This window comes from Pithys albifrons, chromosome 15 (assembly GCF_047495875.1).
Source record: "Pithys albifrons albifrons isolate INPA30051 chromosome 15, PitAlb_v1, whole genome shotgun sequence".
In the NCBI taxonomy this organism is placed as follows: domain Eukaryota; kingdom Metazoa; phylum Chordata; class Aves; order Passeriformes; family Thamnophilidae; genus Pithys; species Pithys albifrons.
The window spans coordinates 5,625,376-5,647,774 of NC_092472.1; the positions used below are offsets into that span (position 1 = coordinate 5,625,376).

Consider the following 22,399-nt stretch of genomic DNA (forward strand, 5'->3'; position numbering starts at 1 on the left):
AGGACAGAATTTGGTCAAGATGGGTAAATGTTCACCAATTTCTGAAAATGTGGAACTCAATCCTGAAAACATTCACAACAGGGCAAAATAATTACAGCCAGCGCCATAAAAGTTAATGTTCCTAGGATCAGGCCTCAAAAGAGGCAGATTTCACTCACTATACACTATTGCATTCCTGTAGATACTATGATAATAAAGGTATAAATGCCTTCATTTCCTTTCACCAATGTCTATGACTAAGGGTTACATGATTTAGTTATTCACCACCTCATTACAGCTCCACATCAATTATTGACTTTAGCAACATCTCAGCTTTATTTCACACCTGAACTGGTTTGAGACAAACACGTGCACTTGGGTGCTCACACCTTGATTTAACAGGTCTCTGGACACAAAATCCTTCCCCAGAAACAAACTGTTTCTTTGGCACACTAGAACGTGACCATATTCCTGAAAATCCCAAATGAAAGTGTTCATCTGATGGCAAGACCAGAAACATTTGTCAAACCACGGATATTTCAGGCTGGTAAGATGTCTACATTTTTTCCACCATAATAAAACAATAAAAAGACTATGTAGAAAAATTGGTGTCACCTGGACACTGACCATGTAGAAAAAATGAAAATACAGAGCCACAAAGAGTGAATTCAATCTGCCTATTCCATAGATATTCCAGAGACTGCAGCTACCAGAAACATTGTTGTAGCCACCCACATTAATATATGCAGATTGTAAAACACCTGTAGGCAATGCCTAATGCAGTATTCATCCTCCCTGTACATTCCCCTGAGATCTCCCCCTGCAACACAAGGAAAATTGGGGAGCAGAGCTGGCATTTTTTTCAGCTAGTTTAGATTCACAGGATATTCCCTGCAAGTCCCACAGCCCTGTCAAATACCAGATCCTACAGGAATCACGTACAAGGATGCTAAGAACAAACAACAAATTTTAAAAATTTAAAATTCCATCTGCTGACATTTACCAAGCTGCAGACTGCACAGCGAGTGTAGAAGGTGCTGTGAGGTGCTGGCTGCATACAGAAACATTACACTGCACTAACTGTGTTATTCTGAGTATTTCCTATAAAGGATACATTGTAGGAACAACAACCTTTCCCCACTAGCGAAGGGAGACTTGTGGGTTGCTTGGGAGGATTTTCAGAAGCTTTCCAAGTGGAGCCTCCTGGGAATCTGAGGGCACACTGCTATGAGCAGGCAGCCAGGGGAGGTTGCTGTTTGCTCCTGGCTACCTCTTGCCCAACAAGGCACATTCTGTCCTGTGCCCACTAACCCACCTCTCAGTTAGTGCTTTGCTCTGAGTGTCTCTGGCTGCCTGCAGGTCTTCCTCCAGGCGCCTTCTCTCCGTCTCCAGTCTCTCCACCTCTCCTCGAGTCCATTTTCTGGGGCTGATAAATCGCATTTCTTTCAGGAGCTCCTCCTTCTCGTTAATGAGGATCAGACGATCCCGCTCCGAGTCCAGCACGCCAGGCCAGGCCTCACTGTCCAGCTTAGCCAGTTGGATTTTAAGGTTTGCTATTCTGGAGGGAAAAAAAACAAAGGTAGTTATTCCCTGAGTACCTGATTTCCTGCTCCAGACACCCAAAGGTGCACCACAACCAACCACATCTTCCACTGCCACGAGGAAGAATCTCAGCTCAGGAACAACTACCCTCATGTCCCCCTTACCAATATTCTGTCAAAGTGACACCACCCCTGGGATGTGGACAAGCAGAATGGGATTTTCTCAGGTTTGTTCTCAATGAAAAATTAAGTCTCCAGATAATCTACAGTGTCCACCAGTCCAGGAATAATATAACAAAAATTCTGGATCTCAGAAAAAGCCATCAGATGTATTCCAGGTGTGTCATATGCCTCAAGGCCAATGGCCTCACAGTAGCTCGTGTGGAGAGCATGATGTGCTAAATATCTGGTCTTTAATCAGCTTTATGGAAAAGAATTGTATACTCCCTATATATGATTCAGATAAAGATCAGTGTCATTCAAAAGTTTAGGAACTCTTTTGTTGTCCTTACAATGAGGAAGTTAATCCTGTCTCCATGCTGCTACTGGAAGAATCCACCTGTTGACTCAGCAATAAGCATTTTGGACATTAAAGAGCCAGAGTACTTCTGGTGCACCCTGCATCTGAAGATGTGAGGAGTCAGAGAGGCAATAAAACCCTACCTAAATCCAGAGCTGCTTATTTGTATCAAAATTAAAGTCTGTTTTCACTAGAGGTATCATTCCAGTTTAAAGTCTGCATCACCAGTCCTTCAGCACCAGACCACATGAGCTCAGGCAGAAAGGTGATGACTGAAAGCAACAGCAATACAGATCTAGAATTTAGCAAGAGCTTTGACTGACAGCAGAGGAGAGCACAGCTTGTGGCAGGTGAGGAGGTTGCTCGCTCCAACTATCTGCCCATTCCCAATTTCCTGAGTGTGTGAAGTGCTCAGTTTGGCTCCACAAATGATCAGCTTTGCATTGCAAGACACAGAGGGAAACAGAAAACCAGCAGCAGGCCAGGATACAGAACGAAGGGTGGTAATGTCAGTTTTCCCAAGGGAAGCTGAATAAGAATTACCAAGGACTTGCATTTCTAGAACTCGCACAACCCAAAAAGTCAAGTGGCAAGCAGGGAATGGAAAGGGCAGAATGAACTGCAGTGGAAAAATTAGAAAAGCTTAGAAGACAAACAAGAAGAAAAAGTATTCTGCAATGTAAGGCAAGATATTTGCAAAAATAATTCACCTGACTGAAGACCAGAGAGTCAAGATATGTGCCCCTTCACGTGATTAACTCAGGTTAATCTCTCACTTGGGTTTAGTAGATACACAAGAAATGGAAATGAAATGCTGTACATGTAAAATGAATGTCCAATATTCATCTCCCTTTGGAAAGGGCTTTGTGACATGATGACAGAATTACTGGACTTAAATTGGGCACAACAAATAGTTGCAGCTACTAATCTGGATTCACCTCCTTCTAGAATTTGGTTTCTGCTACAGAAGCGCAGACGGTGCCGCTTCCTCCAGCAAACCAGCACGTGTGCAGGCACAGAGCAAAGTCAATGCCAACCACAAGCAAACCCAAAGCGTTGAGAGTAAGCAATAAGATGCAGATCTGGGCAGCAGCAGCTACACAGCTCCTGAGTGGCCTTAAAGAATAAGGCTTTGTCTTCCAAGCTCCAGAGACCAAGAGGAACTGGAGCCCTGAGAGAGCCTGTGAAGAATTAGCCTCACACACCCTGACCTGCCTGCACTATCACAGGAGACAGACTAGAGATCACCTTCCTGAAGAGAAGCCTCACTTTCTGTAAACCCATTTCCCACAGCAGGTTGCTTACTCTATTTAAAGTTCCATAATTGATAGATATTCAGCTCAACTATTTTTAGGTTGTCTTAAGAGCTGTTTTGTTTTTGAGTGCCTGATTAAGTGCAGTACTGTGCTCCAACGAAGAATTAACAGTGGCATTAATTCGTAATCCAAGAATTCCTCTGTGCATTTTGAAGGGATATGAGTCTAAGAGGATTGGCTGGCATTAATCTGATCACTTTTGGCATACATTTGCATGGATATGGCTTTTCCACGGGAATTTGTTCTCTCTGCATTTCCGAGTCCAGCAGATTTGTTAAACTAACCTCAAGTTTTACCTTGGGTAAATGATCATTCTTTTTCCTCTTCTCAGTTAAAAGGAGATTTATGTATTCTATTTTTCCAATAAAACAGCACCATTACAAAAGGAACACCCTGCAGACAGTCTGGCACTTGGCTGACTCAGAATTCATGCCTGAGTCTGAACTGCATCTCTGCTGAGCCAGGCTGGGTTTGTTGTGCTGGGCTCAGGTCACACTGTCTTTCTGAATGGCCACCAGTGTGCAAGACTGAACAAATACTGAACAGGAAGGTCAAGTTTTATTGCACTGTTTCCTTTTTACCTAGAAAAGGCAGTTAGATGATTTATTCATTGTCTCTTTGGAGATTGTTCAGAGCACATGCATCTCCACTGAGCAGACTTTGAAATCTACAACCAGTAATTAGCAATCCTGTATCAGATCAGCCTCTGTCCTTCAGAAAAAGCAAAACAGCTAAGTGGGAGGTGTGGTCTAAAAACTGACCAGTCAAATGCCCACTGTTGCAATGCTACTCAATGTGACATTAAAATATTTCATCTTAGGAGCTTAGAAAACATGCTTCTAAAATCCCAGAGCTGCCACCAGTCACATCAAATCCAAGCTGAAAGTTTAACTGTTGAAGGAAGTAAAACAGTGCAGAGTGCAAGTGCTACACAACTGAGTTACTTCTGCATGTTTGAAACTGTACAATATAATTTAGCTACATTTATGCTGCAGCAACTCTCTCCTTGTTGAGATGCAGCAATGACATCTCCTTTGACATGATACCCATTATCAGATTCCAATCCAATTAAGCTAAAGGTTTGTCACTGCAGCTGCCCTCTGTCCTTTTTTGCAGGTTTTACATTATCTGCTTTAGGGTTCTCGTTGTCTTCTGTGCTGTGACAGGAAAGGACTTAGTGGTGGGTAAGGGCACAGGCAGAACTGTGTCCTGACAGTTCTGGTGTAGTGAAGTTCAGCAAGTTATTCACCTACATCTGTGCCTTTAGTCAGGGCTACAACAATGGTGTAAACAGTGTCTGTCGTAGTCTGCTTTGAAAAGCCTCAGCCCCTTACAAATCTAGTGGTTCTAAACTAAATAATTTTGATTTCAAGCCTTAACTTTTACCTTGCCAGAAAATGCAGAGCTAATAGGACACATGTATTTCACCATTTGGTTCCTTCATAGTACGTGTGTGGGCAAAGCACTTACCCTTTTTGTGTTTTTGGAACATTTTAATGCTGTTGTGGGGACAGGAAACACTTCTAACATCACAAGGAAGAATTTTCACAGGAACAGAAGGTTCCTTGTGAGTCACTATATCCATAGTATTGTTCCAGTTTAAACCAGTCAAGGTATTTGTTTCTGCAGCTCCTACTAAATACTGTGCCAAACTCCCAGTGCTCTGATAGCAGATCTTTTCATTTTAGCATCAATTATTCATATCCTTTCAGATCCATCTTTCTTCACAGTAATGTTTTTAAACTCTCAGAAAAATCTATAGATAATCTAAGACAGACACGGGGAATGGGCATCAAATATTCTTTAACTGCAAGATGTGTTGTATGCCCTTCATCATTACTTCACATGAACTACTGCACTGCCTTAATAAAGTTCTGCTTCTTTTTAAAAAGCATATTCATTATGCTCTCAGGTTTGTCACTATTCCCTTCCCCTCCTTGGAAAAGAAACAAGCTAAATAAGAGTAGTCCTCTTCAATCGGAAATGTAAAGTCAGTGTGAATTAAATTGCAGTCTTCAGCAAAGCTTAAAAGGCAATTTCAACACTGAAAAATTAACCAGTGCATCTGAAGGAATAATATTTTTAATGTTGCTTTAAAAAGTCACTGAATGATTTGAATGTCAAGGTAGTTTGGCAAATCTTGGACTGGCAAAATAAACAGTTCTGATGAAACTGTTCCACCAAGAAGACAAGTGTAAATTGGTGTCAAAAGCAGCTGGGCACAGAGTCTCTGACAACTGCCACAGACACAGATCAAATTTTATGCCATTGAGAAACATGGCCTATTAGCCATGCCAAAAGAGGAAAATGAGAACATTATGAGTAATCTCAGCCTTAAAGCTCTTATTTCTAACCAGAGACTGGATTAAAATCCTTCTCTTTGCATATATCTCAGTACAGATTCTACCATGCATGTGAACATTTTTTATTCTGGAATTGCAAGGTCCCTCTAGAGCAGTTACGAATGAAGAAGTCACCATCACTGAAATAGGACTAGGCCAGCCAAAGTCTAAATAATAAATGCTTGGTGGTTTTTCATTTAGCTACACAGTTGTGTTAGCTATTATCTAGTAAAAAAGTAAATCCTGGAAATCCTTTGCTTAAATTGGCCTGTTAAGTAGATACATATTTTTTTTAATCTATTCTCCATTCATCTCAGATCAGAGGGCAAGGGTGAAAACTTAATTTCTAACAGATAAGCTCTGGAATTGCAGCCATTGACAATATTTTGATATGTTAGGTGTTAACACAATACACATTTCCCCTTATCAGACTCAAAGCCATGCAAACATTCATTTCATTTTGAGTAGGCTAAAGAGATGCCTTGCAGTACAGTCTCCTTATTAGGAATGGGGAAGCACTGGCAACAGGTAGCAAAACCACTTATGTCCCCATAGGTGTGGCCAGACTGAATTCTTCATGTATTAGTCACACCTTAGTAATTTCTAGGATGGTTATTTATTTCTTCAAAGATAATGCTGGCCCAAAAAGCCCATTGTCTCCCCAGCTCAAAAATGACCATATTTATTTAGCAGTAATGCTGGGATTCAACCTGGTGCCACCTTTTCTAGTGAAATATCCTCAGAATAAGCTGTGTGACAGACCAAAGGTGCAGTGGTCCAAAGCATTACCTTCTCTTGGCTTCTTCATACTGCAGGCGCAATCTCACTTTCTCAGCCAACTGGTTATTGCTGCTGGTAACAAACTGAGACACAAAATACAACATCAGCAACGTAGCAACCACTCCCCTTTGGTATTTCCTATTGAAATCCATGAGGTTACAAGTGACACCTGCTCTTGTCAAACATTTCCTAGGTAAAGCAATCACAGAATAGGAACATACTGCCTTTGGTTGTATTTTTTAATGATTTCTTCAAATACTTAAACCTCCACAAGATTCAGAGACTCTTTGTGGCTGAGTTGATTAGAAAAGAAGTAAATCTACCACATCTATCCTGGGCTTCTACTTCCATGCACACACAAATGGCTTTGTGATCCTTTCCCTTAAATGCTAAGTGATTCATTGCATTTTGGTTTGGATGACATCTTGCTTTGGCTGTAAAAAGGGACAGCCCATCATGCCCAACTCTGCAGATCTTTAGTAACATGTGGGGGCCTGACTGAAAGTGGCTGCAATGTTTAAGTAAAGGTTCACAGGAGGGGCTCTGTGCTGTCCTGTGAGAAATAAAATGCACCCATAATACTGACAGTTATGATCTTGCTGCACATGTGGACTGAGGGTTTATGAGCTCTACATGCTTGATGCCATGAAAATATCTGCACATATGCCATTGTTCTTACTTGTAACACAATAAAAGCCAAACACACTCTTAAGGGAAGAGTTTGGCCCATATGTAGCTGTAGTTTTTTGTTTTGGAGCATATCATTGCCATAAAGAGCTAAGGGAAGATTTGTATCACAAGAGGCTACACCTCCTGGCAAAATAAAACTTCCCTTTTATTCCCACCTGAGCTATTCTGATAGAGGCAGTGTGGAGAAACATGAGGTTGCCCTTAGAGATAGATTAATGTGGCACAGGAAAATGAAGGTCCCACTGAAGTTTCAGCCAGGAGAAGGCATGATTTCAGAGAAACCTGCCCATGTCTGGAAACTCATACTAGGGCAGTACTACACATACTAAGGCATAGTCCACATGCCCAGGGTTTGCCATGCATTACTCACATTTCCTGAAACATCTGTCTGGGAGCTGACATCCAGGTACTGCCTGGGTAACAAAGGGCTGGAGCTTTCCACAGACAGGCTGCTGGCCCACAGGTCTTGCTGAGATCCTCTGTCGTTCACAAAGCTCTCTTTTAACCTGGCTAAGCTCTAAAACCAGAAAAAGTCAGGAGGTGAGCTCACTTCTGCTCAGAGCACCTCAGCAGCTACAGAACTTCAGCCTGACCACACGATTAAGGTCTGACCAAGTTTGCTGAGCCCACTGAAACTCCACAAAGATGAGGTCAGGCCTGGCTGGGTTGCATCTCCCACAGCCTGGAGCAGTCCAGAGGCATCAGCACCCCATCCTGCCTGGACAGACAGGCTCTTGCCTGGGGGTGGCAGACCAAGAAGACTACAGGGTTCATTTTTAAACAATAAACCCTGAGACAAACACTCATCTCTAAGCAAGGGCTTATTACTGTTGGTTGTTGTATTTTATACTTCTTATTTCCAGGATCTGAAGAACCAAAAGGCTGCAGTCCAACCACATCACAGAGCTAGTTTATGTTAATAAAAATCTCAATTACATATCTGAAACACAGAGTACTTAAATTACATCCCAGAAATTCAATCTTATAGCAATGGTGACACAAGTCATCTTGTTTCAATACCTGAATGAGGTCTTGTTTTTCCTTCTCCCCTGATGTGATGGCCTTCTTGAGAGCTTTCATTTCACTTAAAATGGCTTGTGCCTCATCAAGTTTGTAGCCACCTTGAGTATCAGACATTTTCATGTCAATTCTGTATAGAAATGAAAAAAAGCAAGTTAAGTTAACACTTTGTAACATCCAGTTAATTGAATCATCCTAGATACATGGATCTGGACAAGAATTTTTAAGAAAAACACCCTCCAAAGTATAACAAGGACAATAGAAGGAACAAAGAACCCCATCCATCACTGCCTCAGTTACTCCACTCAGGAGCACCTTAAGCATTCTAATTTTAGCCATATCATCATCTCTTTGACTCCTTAGGGAGGATAAAGGTGCCCACAAAACCCCCCAAAGGGTATGGTTGGACAGACTGCTGCTAACTGCCTTGTTCCTAAGCTAGAGAGGATCAGCCATCTATGAGAATTACCTGATTTTCAGTCATGATTTCAAAAACCAGGCACAGATGTATTTGCTTGCACAACCTAATTACAAGGCACCTCATCCTTCCCTTTCCTCAAAGGAATTCTACTATAGTTGACATTCATAATAAATATTTATTTAAAAGATGCCAGATGGCTAGTCATACAAAGGTAAGTACCTGAATCTTTTCCTCCCCTTCCACTTCACCTCAAGCTTTTCCTCAGTGCCCAAAATCAACAACTCTTATAATTAAGACAATAGGCTGTACTGTGTCATCTGTATTGAGCCATACTGAGATAAACAGAGTACCAGTTAACTGACAAGAGCCTGGTTCAAAATCTCTTGCCATGAAGCCAGTTCTGATGTGGTCAATCACACACAGGCATTGATTTGAGACAATCACCCCCATAGCTGTGTACTTGTTTCAGCTGCACATGCCTAAAGATATCAGCAGCAACACATTTCAGCTTACGTTATTTAGGCAGCTATTTATAAATGTAGTGGGGGATGCATCACAAGCCAGAAATGTTCTGCTCTGAAAATAAGATCTTGAGAACACACTTACTTCTTCAGTGTTTGAAATCCATGCTCTTTGTACTGGAGCTCTTGCTTCATGTGAGCTACTTCTCTCTTGAGTTTATTAACCTGCAGCAAGGTGTCACATTTTTAGAATGACATTTTATGTGAGTATTTAGGTACAGCACTACCCATTCAATTCAAAATTGTGCGGTTTAGACAGTACTCTAAACAAATTTTCCAGATAATCAGCTTCTCTCAACAGCAGCAAACAGCTCTAAATGCATCCTCGTCAGGACTTTATCACTGACTAGGGCTTTATCCAGGACACACTATTATGCCTGGGAATTGGGGTTCAAGAGAAGTTCCAACCTCCTAAGCAGAAAAATCGAGAAAAATTCAAGAGAGACAAAACAATAAAGCACATGTAATTTTTACTCAAAAATGTTTATAACCTTTCCAGTCACTAAAAAACCCATTAAGCATCAAGACAGGAGTTCCACTCCACAAAAGCCACCTTCCAAGATACCAAACTAAAAGGCCCCACTGCACGAGTAACACAGCAGGATGATAATACATACTGTAAATCCACTGACCCTACAGCTTGCTGTTTTATATTCCTCCACAGAGGCCACACTGACCTACTTTACTTTAGTCCTTTCTTTTTCCCAAACTGAGCTCTGCATGAGAGCGCACACAGCCACTGCTGACAACCCGCACTGAGCCCAGGACAAAACAGCTGCCAGTCTCTGGAGGGAACTCACAGCTCCCCAGTGCTGGGGCACAACGAGGAGCCAGCACATACCCCACAGCGTAGCTGTGCAGCAGGATGTACTGCCAGCTGCCAAGGAAGTCTGAAGTCTGAGGGAAAAAAAAATGTTTCAAACTCCTAAGGTTGCAACATTTCAAAATTTTCTCCTGGATTAAAAATAGCAACATTAGCTCTTCCAACTGCTTTGGCATCTCCTTTCAGTATTTGCCATGAGGTCTGCAAATATCTGAAGATTACTCATGGCAAGCAAAGGTCCCTTTGTACTACTCACCCTGGATTTTGTAGTAGCAATCTCCGCTTTGAGGATCTCCGGGTCATACTTGGAACTTGATGATGAGCCAGAGAGCACTAGAACAAAAGGAGCACCCAGTTCAGCAGCTTCACCCTCCTCCCCAGCACAAACCGAGACCTCCCATTGCCCCTGCACACCCAGAACTCCACACGTTGCTGGTGTGGGCCTTTTGCCCTGTTTCCAGATCTCACCCTCACAGGGAGAAAAGGCAACAGTGCAGTCACAACAGTGCACTCCACTAAAAGTGTATACTAAAGAGGCTAGAGCGTGTACTGCATCTCCAGAGCTTGGATTTGTTCCAGGTTAACACACTTAACTCGGATTCCCAAACATGTTCACTCCATTCAATAGTGTGACTTTCTGCATTTCCAAAGACATGTAAAAGAACTGAAGGGACAGGCTCACTTAATTATTTTTTTCAGACTTTCTCATTGAGCAAAACAATCTGGTGAATATTTAGAAGCAAAGAAAAGCAAAGAATGAGAAAGAACTGAAAATGTGACCCAAGCCTTCTCACAGCCTTGAGGACACAACCAACCCTACAGTGTGTCACCCTGGATTAAATCAATGTCCCATTAGGAGCAGAACTCTCTTCTCAGCAGCACTTAAACCCCTCCTGCCTCAGAAGGTACAGAAGCTCCCCAATGTGCAATGTTGTTAGAGGTAGCTGTAGGCAAGGGAGGTATTTTGATCCTTGCAGCCACCAGTTTATGCCCCATAAAACATGGGAAAGCATTTCCAGTTCCTTCTGTTTGGTTGTAATTTTCAAGACAGATCACATCACACCAGTGTAACTCATGTTCTTAGTGTACTGTTCTGATGTATCAGTACTCAGGTGGAGTGCTTTTAAGACCAAAAACTCTACTTCAGAGATGATGGATGGTGCCCCTGTCAAACAAGAATCCTTCAGCTGACAGAAAACTACTTAAAATCGTTTAACATCAGGCACAGGATTAGCCAGTGAAATTGTTCACAATAAGACCTAACTCCCAAGAGTAAAGCAGGGAGAGGTCAGTCCACTGATGGGGCAGGCAAGAACACAGAGTGTCTGCAATTATGAGGATTATAAAAGAATTTCTGGAATACTTGCAGGCAATAAATCCTCCTTTGGCCACTTTCCAGCTCCTAACTAGTAACAGTGAGGAGGAAATATTGCATTCTATAGACGTCTCTGCACCAACTCTTGAAGCAACAGGTATTGATGCTTCCTGTGTGACGAAGAATGTGGAGCACAAAACAATGTTCTTCACACACACAAGATGCAATCCAGCAATGCTGGCTTTTACACAGCACCCTCTGACAGTTCCTTCCTGCCAGGGAATCTGCAAGAGACCTTGGAGAGGAAGGTTTTGGACATGTCCCCCAGACAGCCATTCAGCTGGTATGTTAAACTAGAAAGGGCCTGGGAATGCTGTTCAAGATGGGCATTTTTGCCTTGTTTCTATACTTCAAACCGGGGAATTAAGGAAAATACCATATAATATCTCTTTTCCACAATGAGCCAATCACCATATTTTTTCATGTCTCTTGAAGGCTATGCTGAAAACCTGCGTGCTGACTCCAGTGACTGAGCCAGCCACAACAGTGCTCCAAACCAAACAAGTGTTGGGCAGCTACTGCTTTTGAGACAAACTGAGCAAACGTGAAGAATGACAAGGCATAACACACCCCAGTGCTCTATCAGAGGACCAGCTTCATGCATTTTTACCGTCCTAGTTACTGGCTAAGAGTTCACTAACTACTCACAGCTGGTCTGAGAGCCCAGTTTGTGCTCCCAAACATCATGCAGCTGCCGATATTCTTGCTGGGCCAGTTCAAGCCTCTGCTGTTTCACTTGATAGATCTCCTTCTGTGCAGCAATCGCCTCCTGGGCCAACACCAGGTAGTCTTTGAGCATGTGCTCCTGCTCCCGCCTCCATTGCACTCGAGGGTCTTCTATCTGTGTGGTTTCTGAGGCAGAAAACAGGAGAGAGCAAGGTCAGTGGAATGCAGGTTTGTTCTGCTGCCTGGACAAGCTCCACTATTTATGACAGCATTTTAAAACAGTCCCTTGCCCTATGCCTGTAATAAAAAGGAGGAATAAAGACATTTTCCTTTTCTCTTAGGAGGTGATTGTTGATCCACAGTGAATTCCAATGAGCTTTGTTGAATCATTGTGTAGAACAATTGTCATACAACTTCCCAACTCCTCTGCTGCTGAAGCCATCCTGGTTCTGACTCTTAACAACATCCACTCGAGAACATGCACACACAGCTCTAAGATACTGACATTGACTGTTAGACTTATCTTTATTGCAACTGCTTTATAACATACTAATAAAATACCTCTACTTTTTCACTGATAAAAAACCCCTTCAGAAAATATCATTGCCACGTGACTGCATTATACTGCATCTGACAACATGAAAGCAATTACAACTCTGCCTGTCCTCCTGGGCTGCCAAGTGGCTTTTATTAAAGAGGGGAAAGAAAACCTTCTCACTCAGATTCCATAGGTAAGTAAAAATAAAGACTCATTAAATGACAGGATGTATTCATGAAAGCTTCTCATATGACATTATATGAACAGAAGGGGAGCAAACACTTCCTTCATCAGAAGCAGGCACAGCAGTAACTCAGTGAAGAATCCAGGAGGTGGAGTTTAAGGTAACACAGGCAATGCAGTCATGAGCAGTTACACCACTTCTATCTCTGTTACCCCAACACAACCAATTCATTGCTTTCCAGGTTTCTAATCATGAAAAAGGCATAAGGACACAGACACACAGATAGTCCTAAAACTAATTAGGTGAATTTATTGTCAGTATTTGTCTCTGTTTTGTGAGGAATTGTCCAAAACATTTTTCATTTCTATTTCAAGGCTATTACATGTTCTTGTTTGGAACAGGTTCCAATATTCAGTTGACCAAGTGCTCTGAACTGTCTAAACTGACATGCTTGAATAAGGATGCCTAGTTACCACATAATGAATAAATAATAAGGAGGACCTGCTTGAAACTATCAGTAGGAATCTAATCTGCATATCTTAAGAGCCTCTTTAAATATTTAGTAAAAGCTGCCAGGGTGGAAGGTATGAGCAGCTTTTAAGTGAGTCAGGCAAATACTAACACTTCAATGCACAGGATGTAGGGGAGAGAACAGTTTGACAATAATCCTCAGAGCTGAACTAGAAGTAAAGGATTTTCCCCAAGGGATGGACACACGACCATTTTCACAAGCTGTCCATGATCATGCTGAGGAGAAAATTAACAGGCTACTCCAGCAATAACTTGTTTTAACAACATCTCAAGACCCAAAAGAACACATGGCACTTCAAATTACATAACAAAACTTAGAGAAGCTGCAAAAGCTGATTAAAAAAAACCCCAGTACAGTTTGTAGAAGCATTTCAACAAAAAGTCCTTTACAGGTCCTGCAAGCACAAGCAACATTTCAGCTGATGTAATATTAAAGCTAAGCCTGGACTTGAAAAACTGCCCCAAAATAACTTGAGAAAAAAGCAGCTGATTGTGCCACCTGTAGGTGTTGGTGCCCTCGCGAGACAACACTATGGTCTCTCTTAGAGGGAGCAAAGGAAATGTCAGGAGGACACAGCACCTGTAAGACTCCGAAATCCCCAGGCTCCTGCCTCTTCTTGTCCCCAAATCCCATTTTCCAGATAACCATTACTCACACTCGGATGGAGTAACTCGCCTCACTCCACAGTTGAATCAGGAGGGGAAAGTCTGCTGTGAGTTACCCAGGGAGCTGCCCCCACATTCCCAGACACAGAGTTTCCCTGGACCAGATTCCATGAATAAGCACCAGGAACCGTGACTCGGGACACTTTAATTTCAAGCATAATAAGTATCTTGGCAAAATACCCACAACTCTTGTAGTCTAATTCAGGACACAGGGTCATAAGTCTACCTAGACATAAGTCCTCAAGCTTGGCTATTTCCAGTTTTAACTTAGACTAGCAGTCCATTCTTCCCATAATCCCAAGAAGGGTGGTAGAAGCTGCTGCAGGGAAATCCCTCCAGGGAGGAGGAAACCAGGAGGAAAACTATAAAAATATTCAATCCTGAACACCTCTGTGAGGTGGTGAAGCATTGCCACTGCCCTAAGCCCACACAGCATCTGACAGAGAGAATGCTCAGCAGCCAGCTCATGGAGAGCATGCACAGTGCATTTAGGCATTGAAATGCTTGTTTCCATGTTTTTTCCAAATATTCACCTCAAGCTTTTCAATAATCACAGCACTAACTGTATCCCCTTGATTGCAGCTTTGAGCTTTGGTTTTCAAACATGTAATACCAATCAATGAAAATGCTGGCCAAGGGCTCTTGATGGGTCCCAGCTATTGAGAAATGCAAAACACATTCAAAAGTGAGATGAAAGGACTGTAGAAATGCAGGCTGTTACATCATTTGTTGTTCTGTGAATTCTTAATATAATGTTGAGCTTGTCATAAATAAATCTGGTTGGTTCATGTTGGAGGAAGGTAGCCCTACTATGCTTGCATCAGCATCATGTCTTTGTCCAAATCAAATTCCAAAGAAGTTCTCCCAGAGAGATACACTCAGGGCTATGCATTAATACTGTATTAGGAATATTCTGGGTACTCAATTCAATTTAATTGTATTTATTTTCCCACAGAGAGGTTGTTAGGATTGTTCTCCATCTCACTTCTTCTAATGGCTCCTGGCTTTAGATTTAATTTAAGTCTGTCCTTGGGATTGTTTCTGATAATTAGTCTCAAGCACTTCTGCAGGATGCAGCAAGAACCACCATGGCTCCATCCCCTTCACACCCTCTGACAGTTCCTTCCTGCCAGGGAATCTGCAAGACACCTTGGAGAGGAAGAAGGTTTTGGACATGCTCCAGAGGATACTTCAACATAAACCTCAATGATGAGCTTCTTGATTAGTTTAAGGTAAGTGGAGATGGTTTTGCTCTATCATGATTCAGATTAAAGCTGGCATAAGAAATAGGGTGATGAGTTTGTTTCTCTTCTCTTTAACCTTTTAGTTGAAATTCTGGTTCAAATCTTGTAGCCTCTGACATCCCACAGAAGTGTAACTGTTTTAAAGCAGCTGTCATTTCACTAAGCAGGTGTCAGCAGAGTTTGAAGGCTTCTCTGGATGCCCTTGAATCCTGTGAGCAGCACAGACCAGGGGGAACAGCTCTGGACCACACTGGGCTCAGACCTGCAACCAGACCTCTGCATGCCCACCCTGGGGCCAACTCAAATGTACAAAAGGAATCATGTTTGGTTTGTCTCAACTACACAGAATCCTTTAGGTTGCAAAAGACCTTCAGGAGCACTGAGTCCAACCATAAGGCTTCCATAACCCACAGCAAGCTCCAGGTTAAGGCTATTTTCCCAAACCTGGACTCTGAAATGGACACAAGACATGGTCTTACAGATCTATAGGAGATCCCAATTGCTGCCTTGCAATTTAGCACCTTCTCAAGTAAAGTTTGTCCAGTCCTCTCCCCTGCAGATCCCCTTTGTCTTGCCTATCCTTTCTTTCCCACTATCCTTTCCTGTAAAAAAAAAAAAAACAATGTTCCACATTACTCAGGATAAAGCCATTTAAAGATACGTAAATCCTGTGATTTTAGGATGACATAAGCTCTAAATAAAAATATTTTTGTCACCTTCATATCTGGAAACTTTTGATCTTTGTATTGCAGAGGTCACTTAGTGTCTTTTGGGAATAGGCTTTTCATTCTCTGTTTTTAATACCCAAGAGCAGTTGCTAAAGCCTGTAAGGTACAGACACAGTCCTGGTGAAATTATGGCATTTGTGAAAAAGGGTGTGAAGATGATGATACCCAAGGGAAGGAAAAAAAAAACCAAGGGGAAAAAAACCAAAACCAAACCACCCAACAAACAACAAACCAAAAACCACCAGACTTCTACAATTTTATTTTTAAAAATATCTTGTCACTTGCTGAAAAAAAAATGCTGAAGTTCTCAGTTGAAATCCTAGAAGTAGCCTTAAAAAAATCCCACAACTTCAAGGCACTTCTGTCTTTTAAAAGTTTTTCTCTTTGTATGAGTTACAAGCTTCCCCAAAAGAGCCTGGGCATAATTCTGCTGTGAAATTCTGGACTGCATTTGGAGCTGTTCTGTAAAGAGAATCAAAATCACTGATTTATTTTATTATTTTTTCAGGGAATTTGTTCTAGCATAACCCAATACACTTACCCTATTACCTCTCTGTAATGATAGATCAAGTGCTGTATTTTCTTATAATTCAAATGAGCTTACAAAGTTAACCCTTTTGGTCTATCAAGCATTCTAACAAAGAGCATCGTTTGAGGACACAAAATAAAACCACCACAAGCCTGAACTTGCACACATCTCAGGATATCCCAAGCTTACTTGAGAGCTTCCTCCCCAAAGGCAGTGCAAGCTCCTGCAGCAAAGGGAGCTCGTGCAGTCATTTTAGCTGATCCCTGCCAGGGGAATCAACACAAGACCTTTGCACTGTTTCTGATGGTCTTGCCACAGGGACAAATTCCAGGCTAAGAACAAACTCCAGATCACTGCTACCTAGTTGGACTCCTCAGCAGAACCAAATCTTACAGAGGTGTGTCCCTAGGATCAGCTTCAATGTCACTGCCAGTCTGAACACTGCAACCCAAAAGGTCTCAAATTCCTTGTACAATAGAGAAAGACAGGATTTGCTTCCACAAGCTGCAGATCTCATCCACTCTAAAACACACTGTTAGCAACTCTGTGGTTTTATATTCAGTGTATTTCAACACAGGCACAGAACAATCACTCTGCAAAAATACAGTAACATGTCACTTACTGGTGTTGTGGTCTATGTAATAGACTCCAACCTGAGGGTCATAAGCTTCTTCCCATCCTAATGGCAACTCGTCACTAATGCAGTCTGCAAAGGTTAGTGGCTTCGTATACCTGAAAGGCAAAATAATATTTAGCACAGATAGAAGAACACTCACATCTCTGTTCCAAACAACTGACCAGAAAACAAGTGCTACAATGGCTTCAGTATCAAAACCAAAGGAAGTTGAAAACAGTGTTAAAGCTTTTATTCTTATCAAATAATACTCTACCAATTGTTCCCTTCCTTCATCTGAAGTTACAGCAAGAAGAATTCATTCTGACAGAGCTCCGGAGCCTTGCCCAGCTCAGCCAGCACTTGCTCGACAAAGGAACATTAAGATCTTTGCCAGTAACAATCCTTGTCTCTCAAGTGAAAGAACAAGACTGTTTGCAGGCAAGTCCTGTACCAAAAATATGTAGACAAGAAGGAGCAAGATGAGAAATTCAATTTGCATAGCATGAATAATTAAGACTGAACAATCAATAGCAAGTGTGGAGGACTGTGGGACCACTTGTCATGCAACTCCTCTCATTTGCATTGCAATATGTTCTGTTTCATTAATGACAAACTAGATTAGTTTCTCAGTATCACAAAAATGTGTAACCCACTCCGTCCAAATGAGGAAGTATTTCCACAGCACTGCTCTGATGAGTTTTTCTATCAAGAGACCACATCCAGCAACAGTCTGAAGGCTTCTATGGCTAAACACAAAGCTGAGAGTACCCACTCCTTGAGTGACCCCACAGATTTTAATCACTGAAACCATGTCCCTTTCCTCCCTTTGACTCGGAGTTAATGAGCTTCAGCTTGCACCAATAAAACACAACCAAACACAGCACTACAGGGAGGCACAAGCCAGGAAGAATTCCTCTTGCAGGTGTCTCATCTCCAGCTGCCAAAAGCACAATATGCCATCGACCCACCACAGAACCCCAAAGCACCTGGTATATCTGGAAGGGGGGGCATGACTTTGTGTTGGGACTCACAGGTCTGACTTACTCTGACTTACCTGGGGAGTCCTTTGAGCACAAAGCACAGCACACACTGTAGAACATCACGGTCCCTTCTCAGCAGGCACGTACTGAGAGCAACTGGGTCAAAAAGCAGCCATGGAGCTGCACCCAACTCTGCCACACACAAGCAGCATGTCACAGGGAGGCAAGAGGGTAGGAGAGAAAGTCTCCAACCCCCTGGAAAAGATCGAGCATGTTTGCAGAAAGTCTTTCATATCCAAAGGTAATTCAGCAAGGCTGACAGCTCGACAAAGAGTTTTACTCAATTCTGAGCATACTTCATCTGGAGACACTGAGAAACCAACTGGTAACTCCATATTAACACCTTACAGTCACTCATCAGTGTTAGGGGGAATTTTAGGGAAAAAGCCTCCAACCAGAAGAGGTTCAATATAATTCTCTCCAAACATGACCCATACATCTGGTATGCATTAAGAACAAGGTGGGGACATTTTGTAAAAGCCATGTAAGCCACCAAGTCCTCTACTTACCTGCTGCTACATTTCCCTTTCAACACATTGCCCTTGCCATAACAAGCACTGTTTGAATTACTATTTCCTCAGAAAATTTCCTTTTAATTTAAAGCTCTGCCATGCAAAAGAACTCAGAGCTTCACAACATAGATCTGTGAAACTTTCGAAGGGTTTATTTTTACAGTTGTTAATCTAGATTGTGTACCAAAAGCATGTTTGTGTAGAAAATAGAGGTTAACTGAAAATAAAATAGAATCTCAATACTTGTGATTGCTATCCCTTATCCCATGTTATTCCCCATGATCAAGCTATTTCCTCAGCTCGAGTACCCAGTATTCGATCACATCCAAGATGCACAAGGGTGAAAATGCAGAGCAAGGTCAGATACAAGCCACTCTCTGGAGATAACACAGGTGAAAGTGCAGTAGCAAACGTGTTGGCAATTCACTCTCTGCAAATGGCATCTGCTTTTGTTCAACATTAGTGGTTCATGTGGAAGCAGGACAGGTAGGGAAGAAGGATGCTGAAGTGCTAAATGCTGAGCTATGGAGGACCTGCTCCCACCCCTGAGAGGGGCACAGGCATGCTGGGATCACAGAATCATAGAATATGCAGACTTGGAAGGGACCCATCAGGATCATGCAGTCCAACTCCAGGTCCTGCACAGGACTCCCCAACAATCCCACCACGTGCCAGACAGCATTGTCCAAACGCCTTGTAAACTCTGACAGGCTTGGTGCTGTGACCACTGCCCTGGGGACCCTGTTCCAGTGTCACACCACCCTGTGGAGGAAAAACTTTTTCCTGATACCCACCTCAAACCTCTCCCAACTCAGCTCCATGCCATTTCCTCAAGTCCTGTTACTGGTTATGAGAGTGAAGAGATTGGGATCTGCCCCTCCACTGCCCCTCAGTAGGATGTTAAAGACCCCAGTGAGGTCTGACCTCAGTCTCGTCTTCTCCAGGCTGAACAAACCAAGTCCCTTCAGCCACTCCTCACACGGCTTCCCCTCCAGACCCTTCTCCATCCTCATGGCCTCCTTTGGACACTCTCTAATGGCTTCATGTATTTTTCTACATTGTGCTGCCTAAAAGTGCACACAGTACTCAAGGTGGGGCCACACTAGTGCAGAGCAGAGTGGGACAATCCCCTCCTTTGGCCAGCAGTGGGGAACTCAGCCTGCCCTGCCCTGCCCGGCCCTGGCCATCCCACTGTGCCACACAGGGCACGGTCCCCAGGAGAGCCCCTGGGCACAGCCTGTGCTGCAGACTCTGCTCAAGGGCTGGGCAGGGACACCCTGCAGCCCACCCCGGGGTCTCACTGCTCTCCTGACACCCACACTCAGGGTAAGGGCACCTTCTCCTGCCAGCCCAACAAAACTTCAGTGCCTTCAGGATGGTCATGCATTCGCAAAAACCAGAAGACAACCATAATAACTGGTCTCCACTTGTTTTCTTAAGACTTAAGAATCAAGCTGATTTCTGAAAGCTGTCTAAGGGCTGGTCTCAACTTCACACACATCAGGAAACCCAGCATGATGACAATTTGGTGGAGCTGCTGAGGACTTGGTTTCAGTAATTACTTGATAAGCATGACACTGTTCTTCCATTGCACAATATTCTGTAAGAAAAAATCAGTGAAAAATTTTCACCTCTAGTCTGTGATAAAGCTTCAATTTAACACTTATTAGATGTCATTTGGAAAAAGGGAAAGGAAGACAAGTTAGTATTTATATAAAAAGTCACAGAAGTACTGTGCCAGCCAGGCCACAGGGAGTCCAGGAGTCTTTCCCTGTGCATCATTTGATAACACTCAAAATATTGCTGTGAATTGGTAATATGATTGCTGTTTTCCTGCTTCTAAAGAGAGATCTGTAAGAAGACATGCAATTTCCCCCTGGATTTGCAGCCTGACATTGCACATCAGCTTCCATTCCACCCTACAGACTGATTAAACCAGAAACCATCCCTTTCCCATGCCCCAGCTACGGTGCTCAACATTTCTGGTGAGTGATCCAAGCATCCCCCAACACTGAGCAGTAATTAAACCCATACTTAAAGTACATTAGTTGAGGGTGTGCTACAGACATTAAACATACCTCAATATCTTAATTAGTATTACACACTGAGTGGAGTTTCTGCAGCAGAATTCTGCTCAAGAATCACACCTAACACTAATATCAAACTCTTTTTTTGGTTAAAAACAAAAACCCAAACAAACAAAACCAAAACCAAACCCCAGTGTTGAGCAGCACTATGAGACCCAGGTCTTGGGAATACTTTCATTAGAGAATGGCACTGTAGTGCCAAGGCTTAATACCAAATTTATAATGGTTCTGTACTGCTTTTGTCCAGTCCTACTTTGTTAAAGGCAGTCGAATTGCTTCCAAATGTGCTCAGGAACTGTCAGACTCCATAGGAAGCCAAGACCAAGGAACTGAAGGATGCTTATTCCTATTTTCCATATGAAATGCAATGCATGAACTACATCCAGCCAGTTCTTTCAGCTGGAGTTTCAGAAAAAGGGCAGGAAAATCAAGGCAGGATCAGTCTGCTCTAGCAATGACACAAGCCAACTGGAGATGTGCCAGTTACTGGGGCTCAGAGACAGACAATTATCTCACTTGGAGTCTCATATTTTCAGTGTATCTCAAGGAGAATCCACCACCAGGCACAGACCAGCGCCATCCTCCCTGGCTGACCACAAGCTGCCAACTATCCTATTTGTAGATAGGAGTAAATATTCATTAAAGGAGAAATCTGTCATTCAACTAGCAAACAGAAGAGCAATTACCTTTATAAGTAAGTTAGCAATTCCATTTGTGTGCTGGTTTGAAGGTGAACCAGCAAGGGAAAATGAACTCACCACGAGAGAGATTATAAGTCAGAGCTAAAATTTAATAATAATATTATTATAACAACACTGACACACAAGGGAAATTGCTTTCAACTCACAATACCCCAGCAGTATAACCCAGTGTCCTGGGGCACAAACCCAAGGGGGTTTGTTTGCCCTTGTGCTGAGACCCCTGTGGCTCCCCCAAGTCCAGAGCAAAAGGTAAAGAAAAACCTGTTGGTGCAGGCGAGGGCTGTGGTCTGGGCAAGAGCGGTGATCTCCTGCTGTCGAGGTCCTGCTGCTGCTCTGGATCCGACGAGAAGTACCCGAGGTCTTCTTACCCACCACTTATGTACCCTCAGGGAGCACTCAGTCCCTCCCCCTGGGCGGGGACTCACACAATGGGTGATTAACTCTGGGAGCCAGGGGGTGTTGAGCTGTTGATGGCCCATTAGCAGCTCCGCCCCCCTCAGGCTGGGTGTGAAGTGATAATGGCTCCCTGGGCAGCTGCTGCTAATGGCCCATTGTCCTTGGGGAATGAATAGAGGGGGTAGAATACACAGCTTTGATCACCCCCACACAGGGTTAGCTGGTCCCTCCTGCTGAACTAGGACAATTTGTTATAGACAAAACAGCTATTTCCCCAAATAACTGCACCTTCACAACTGTATTACTTACTTTTCTAAGCTTCTTTGCCTTGCCATTGTGGGAAAAACTGGAACAAATCAAAGCAGCAATGCTACAATTGCAGATGAAAGACATGCAGTGTGTTGTGCAGCCAGACTTTGAATACAGCATACAAAGAAAAAGGAGATTATTTCTTTGTTTTAAGATATGAATTTAGAGGTTGTTATGAAAACTGAAATAAACCAGTTTTCCAGAAGGGGTCCAAAAATCAAGTGTCTCCCTTAGCACACTCACAGTGTAACATGATGGATTAAATGAGCAAAAGAAGTTTCTTTCTCACAGCAAGACATGATTTAGTTAGTGCATTATTGCTGC

General features: G+C 42.8%; 1 protein-coding gene across 2 annotated transcripts in view; it reads right to left on the minus strand.

Moving 5' to 3' along the window:
* WWC1 (WW and C2 domain containing 1) overlaps window positions 1-22,399 on the minus strand; it is a 70,995-nt gene that overhangs the window by 18,652 nt on the left and 29,944 nt on the right. Inside the window, exons 1-9 of one of the 2 annotated variants that reach the window (XM_071570009.1) lie at window positions 17,305-17,388; window positions 17,037-17,146; window positions 11,977-12,180; window positions 10,210-10,286; window positions 9,216-9,295; window positions 8,189-8,318; window positions 7,539-7,685; window positions 6,488-6,561; window positions 1,295-1,537 (exon numbers count right to left, since the gene is read on the minus strand). In XM_071570009.1, coding sequence (XP_071426110.1) covers window positions 1,295-1,537; window positions 6,488-6,561; window positions 7,539-7,685; window positions 8,189-8,318; window positions 9,216-9,295; window positions 10,210-10,286; window positions 11,977-12,180; window positions 17,037-17,146; window positions 17,305-17,324 — 1,085 coding nt within the window. In that variant the 5' untranslated portion in view covers window positions 17,325-17,388. Of the gene's footprint in view, window positions 1-1,294; window positions 1,538-6,487; window positions 6,562-7,538; window positions 7,686-8,188; window positions 8,319-9,215; window positions 9,296-10,209; window positions 10,287-11,976; window positions 12,181-17,036; window positions 17,147-17,304; window positions 17,389-22,399 lie in introns of those variants that run through there. The other variant, XM_071570008.1, reaches the window with a different exon arrangement.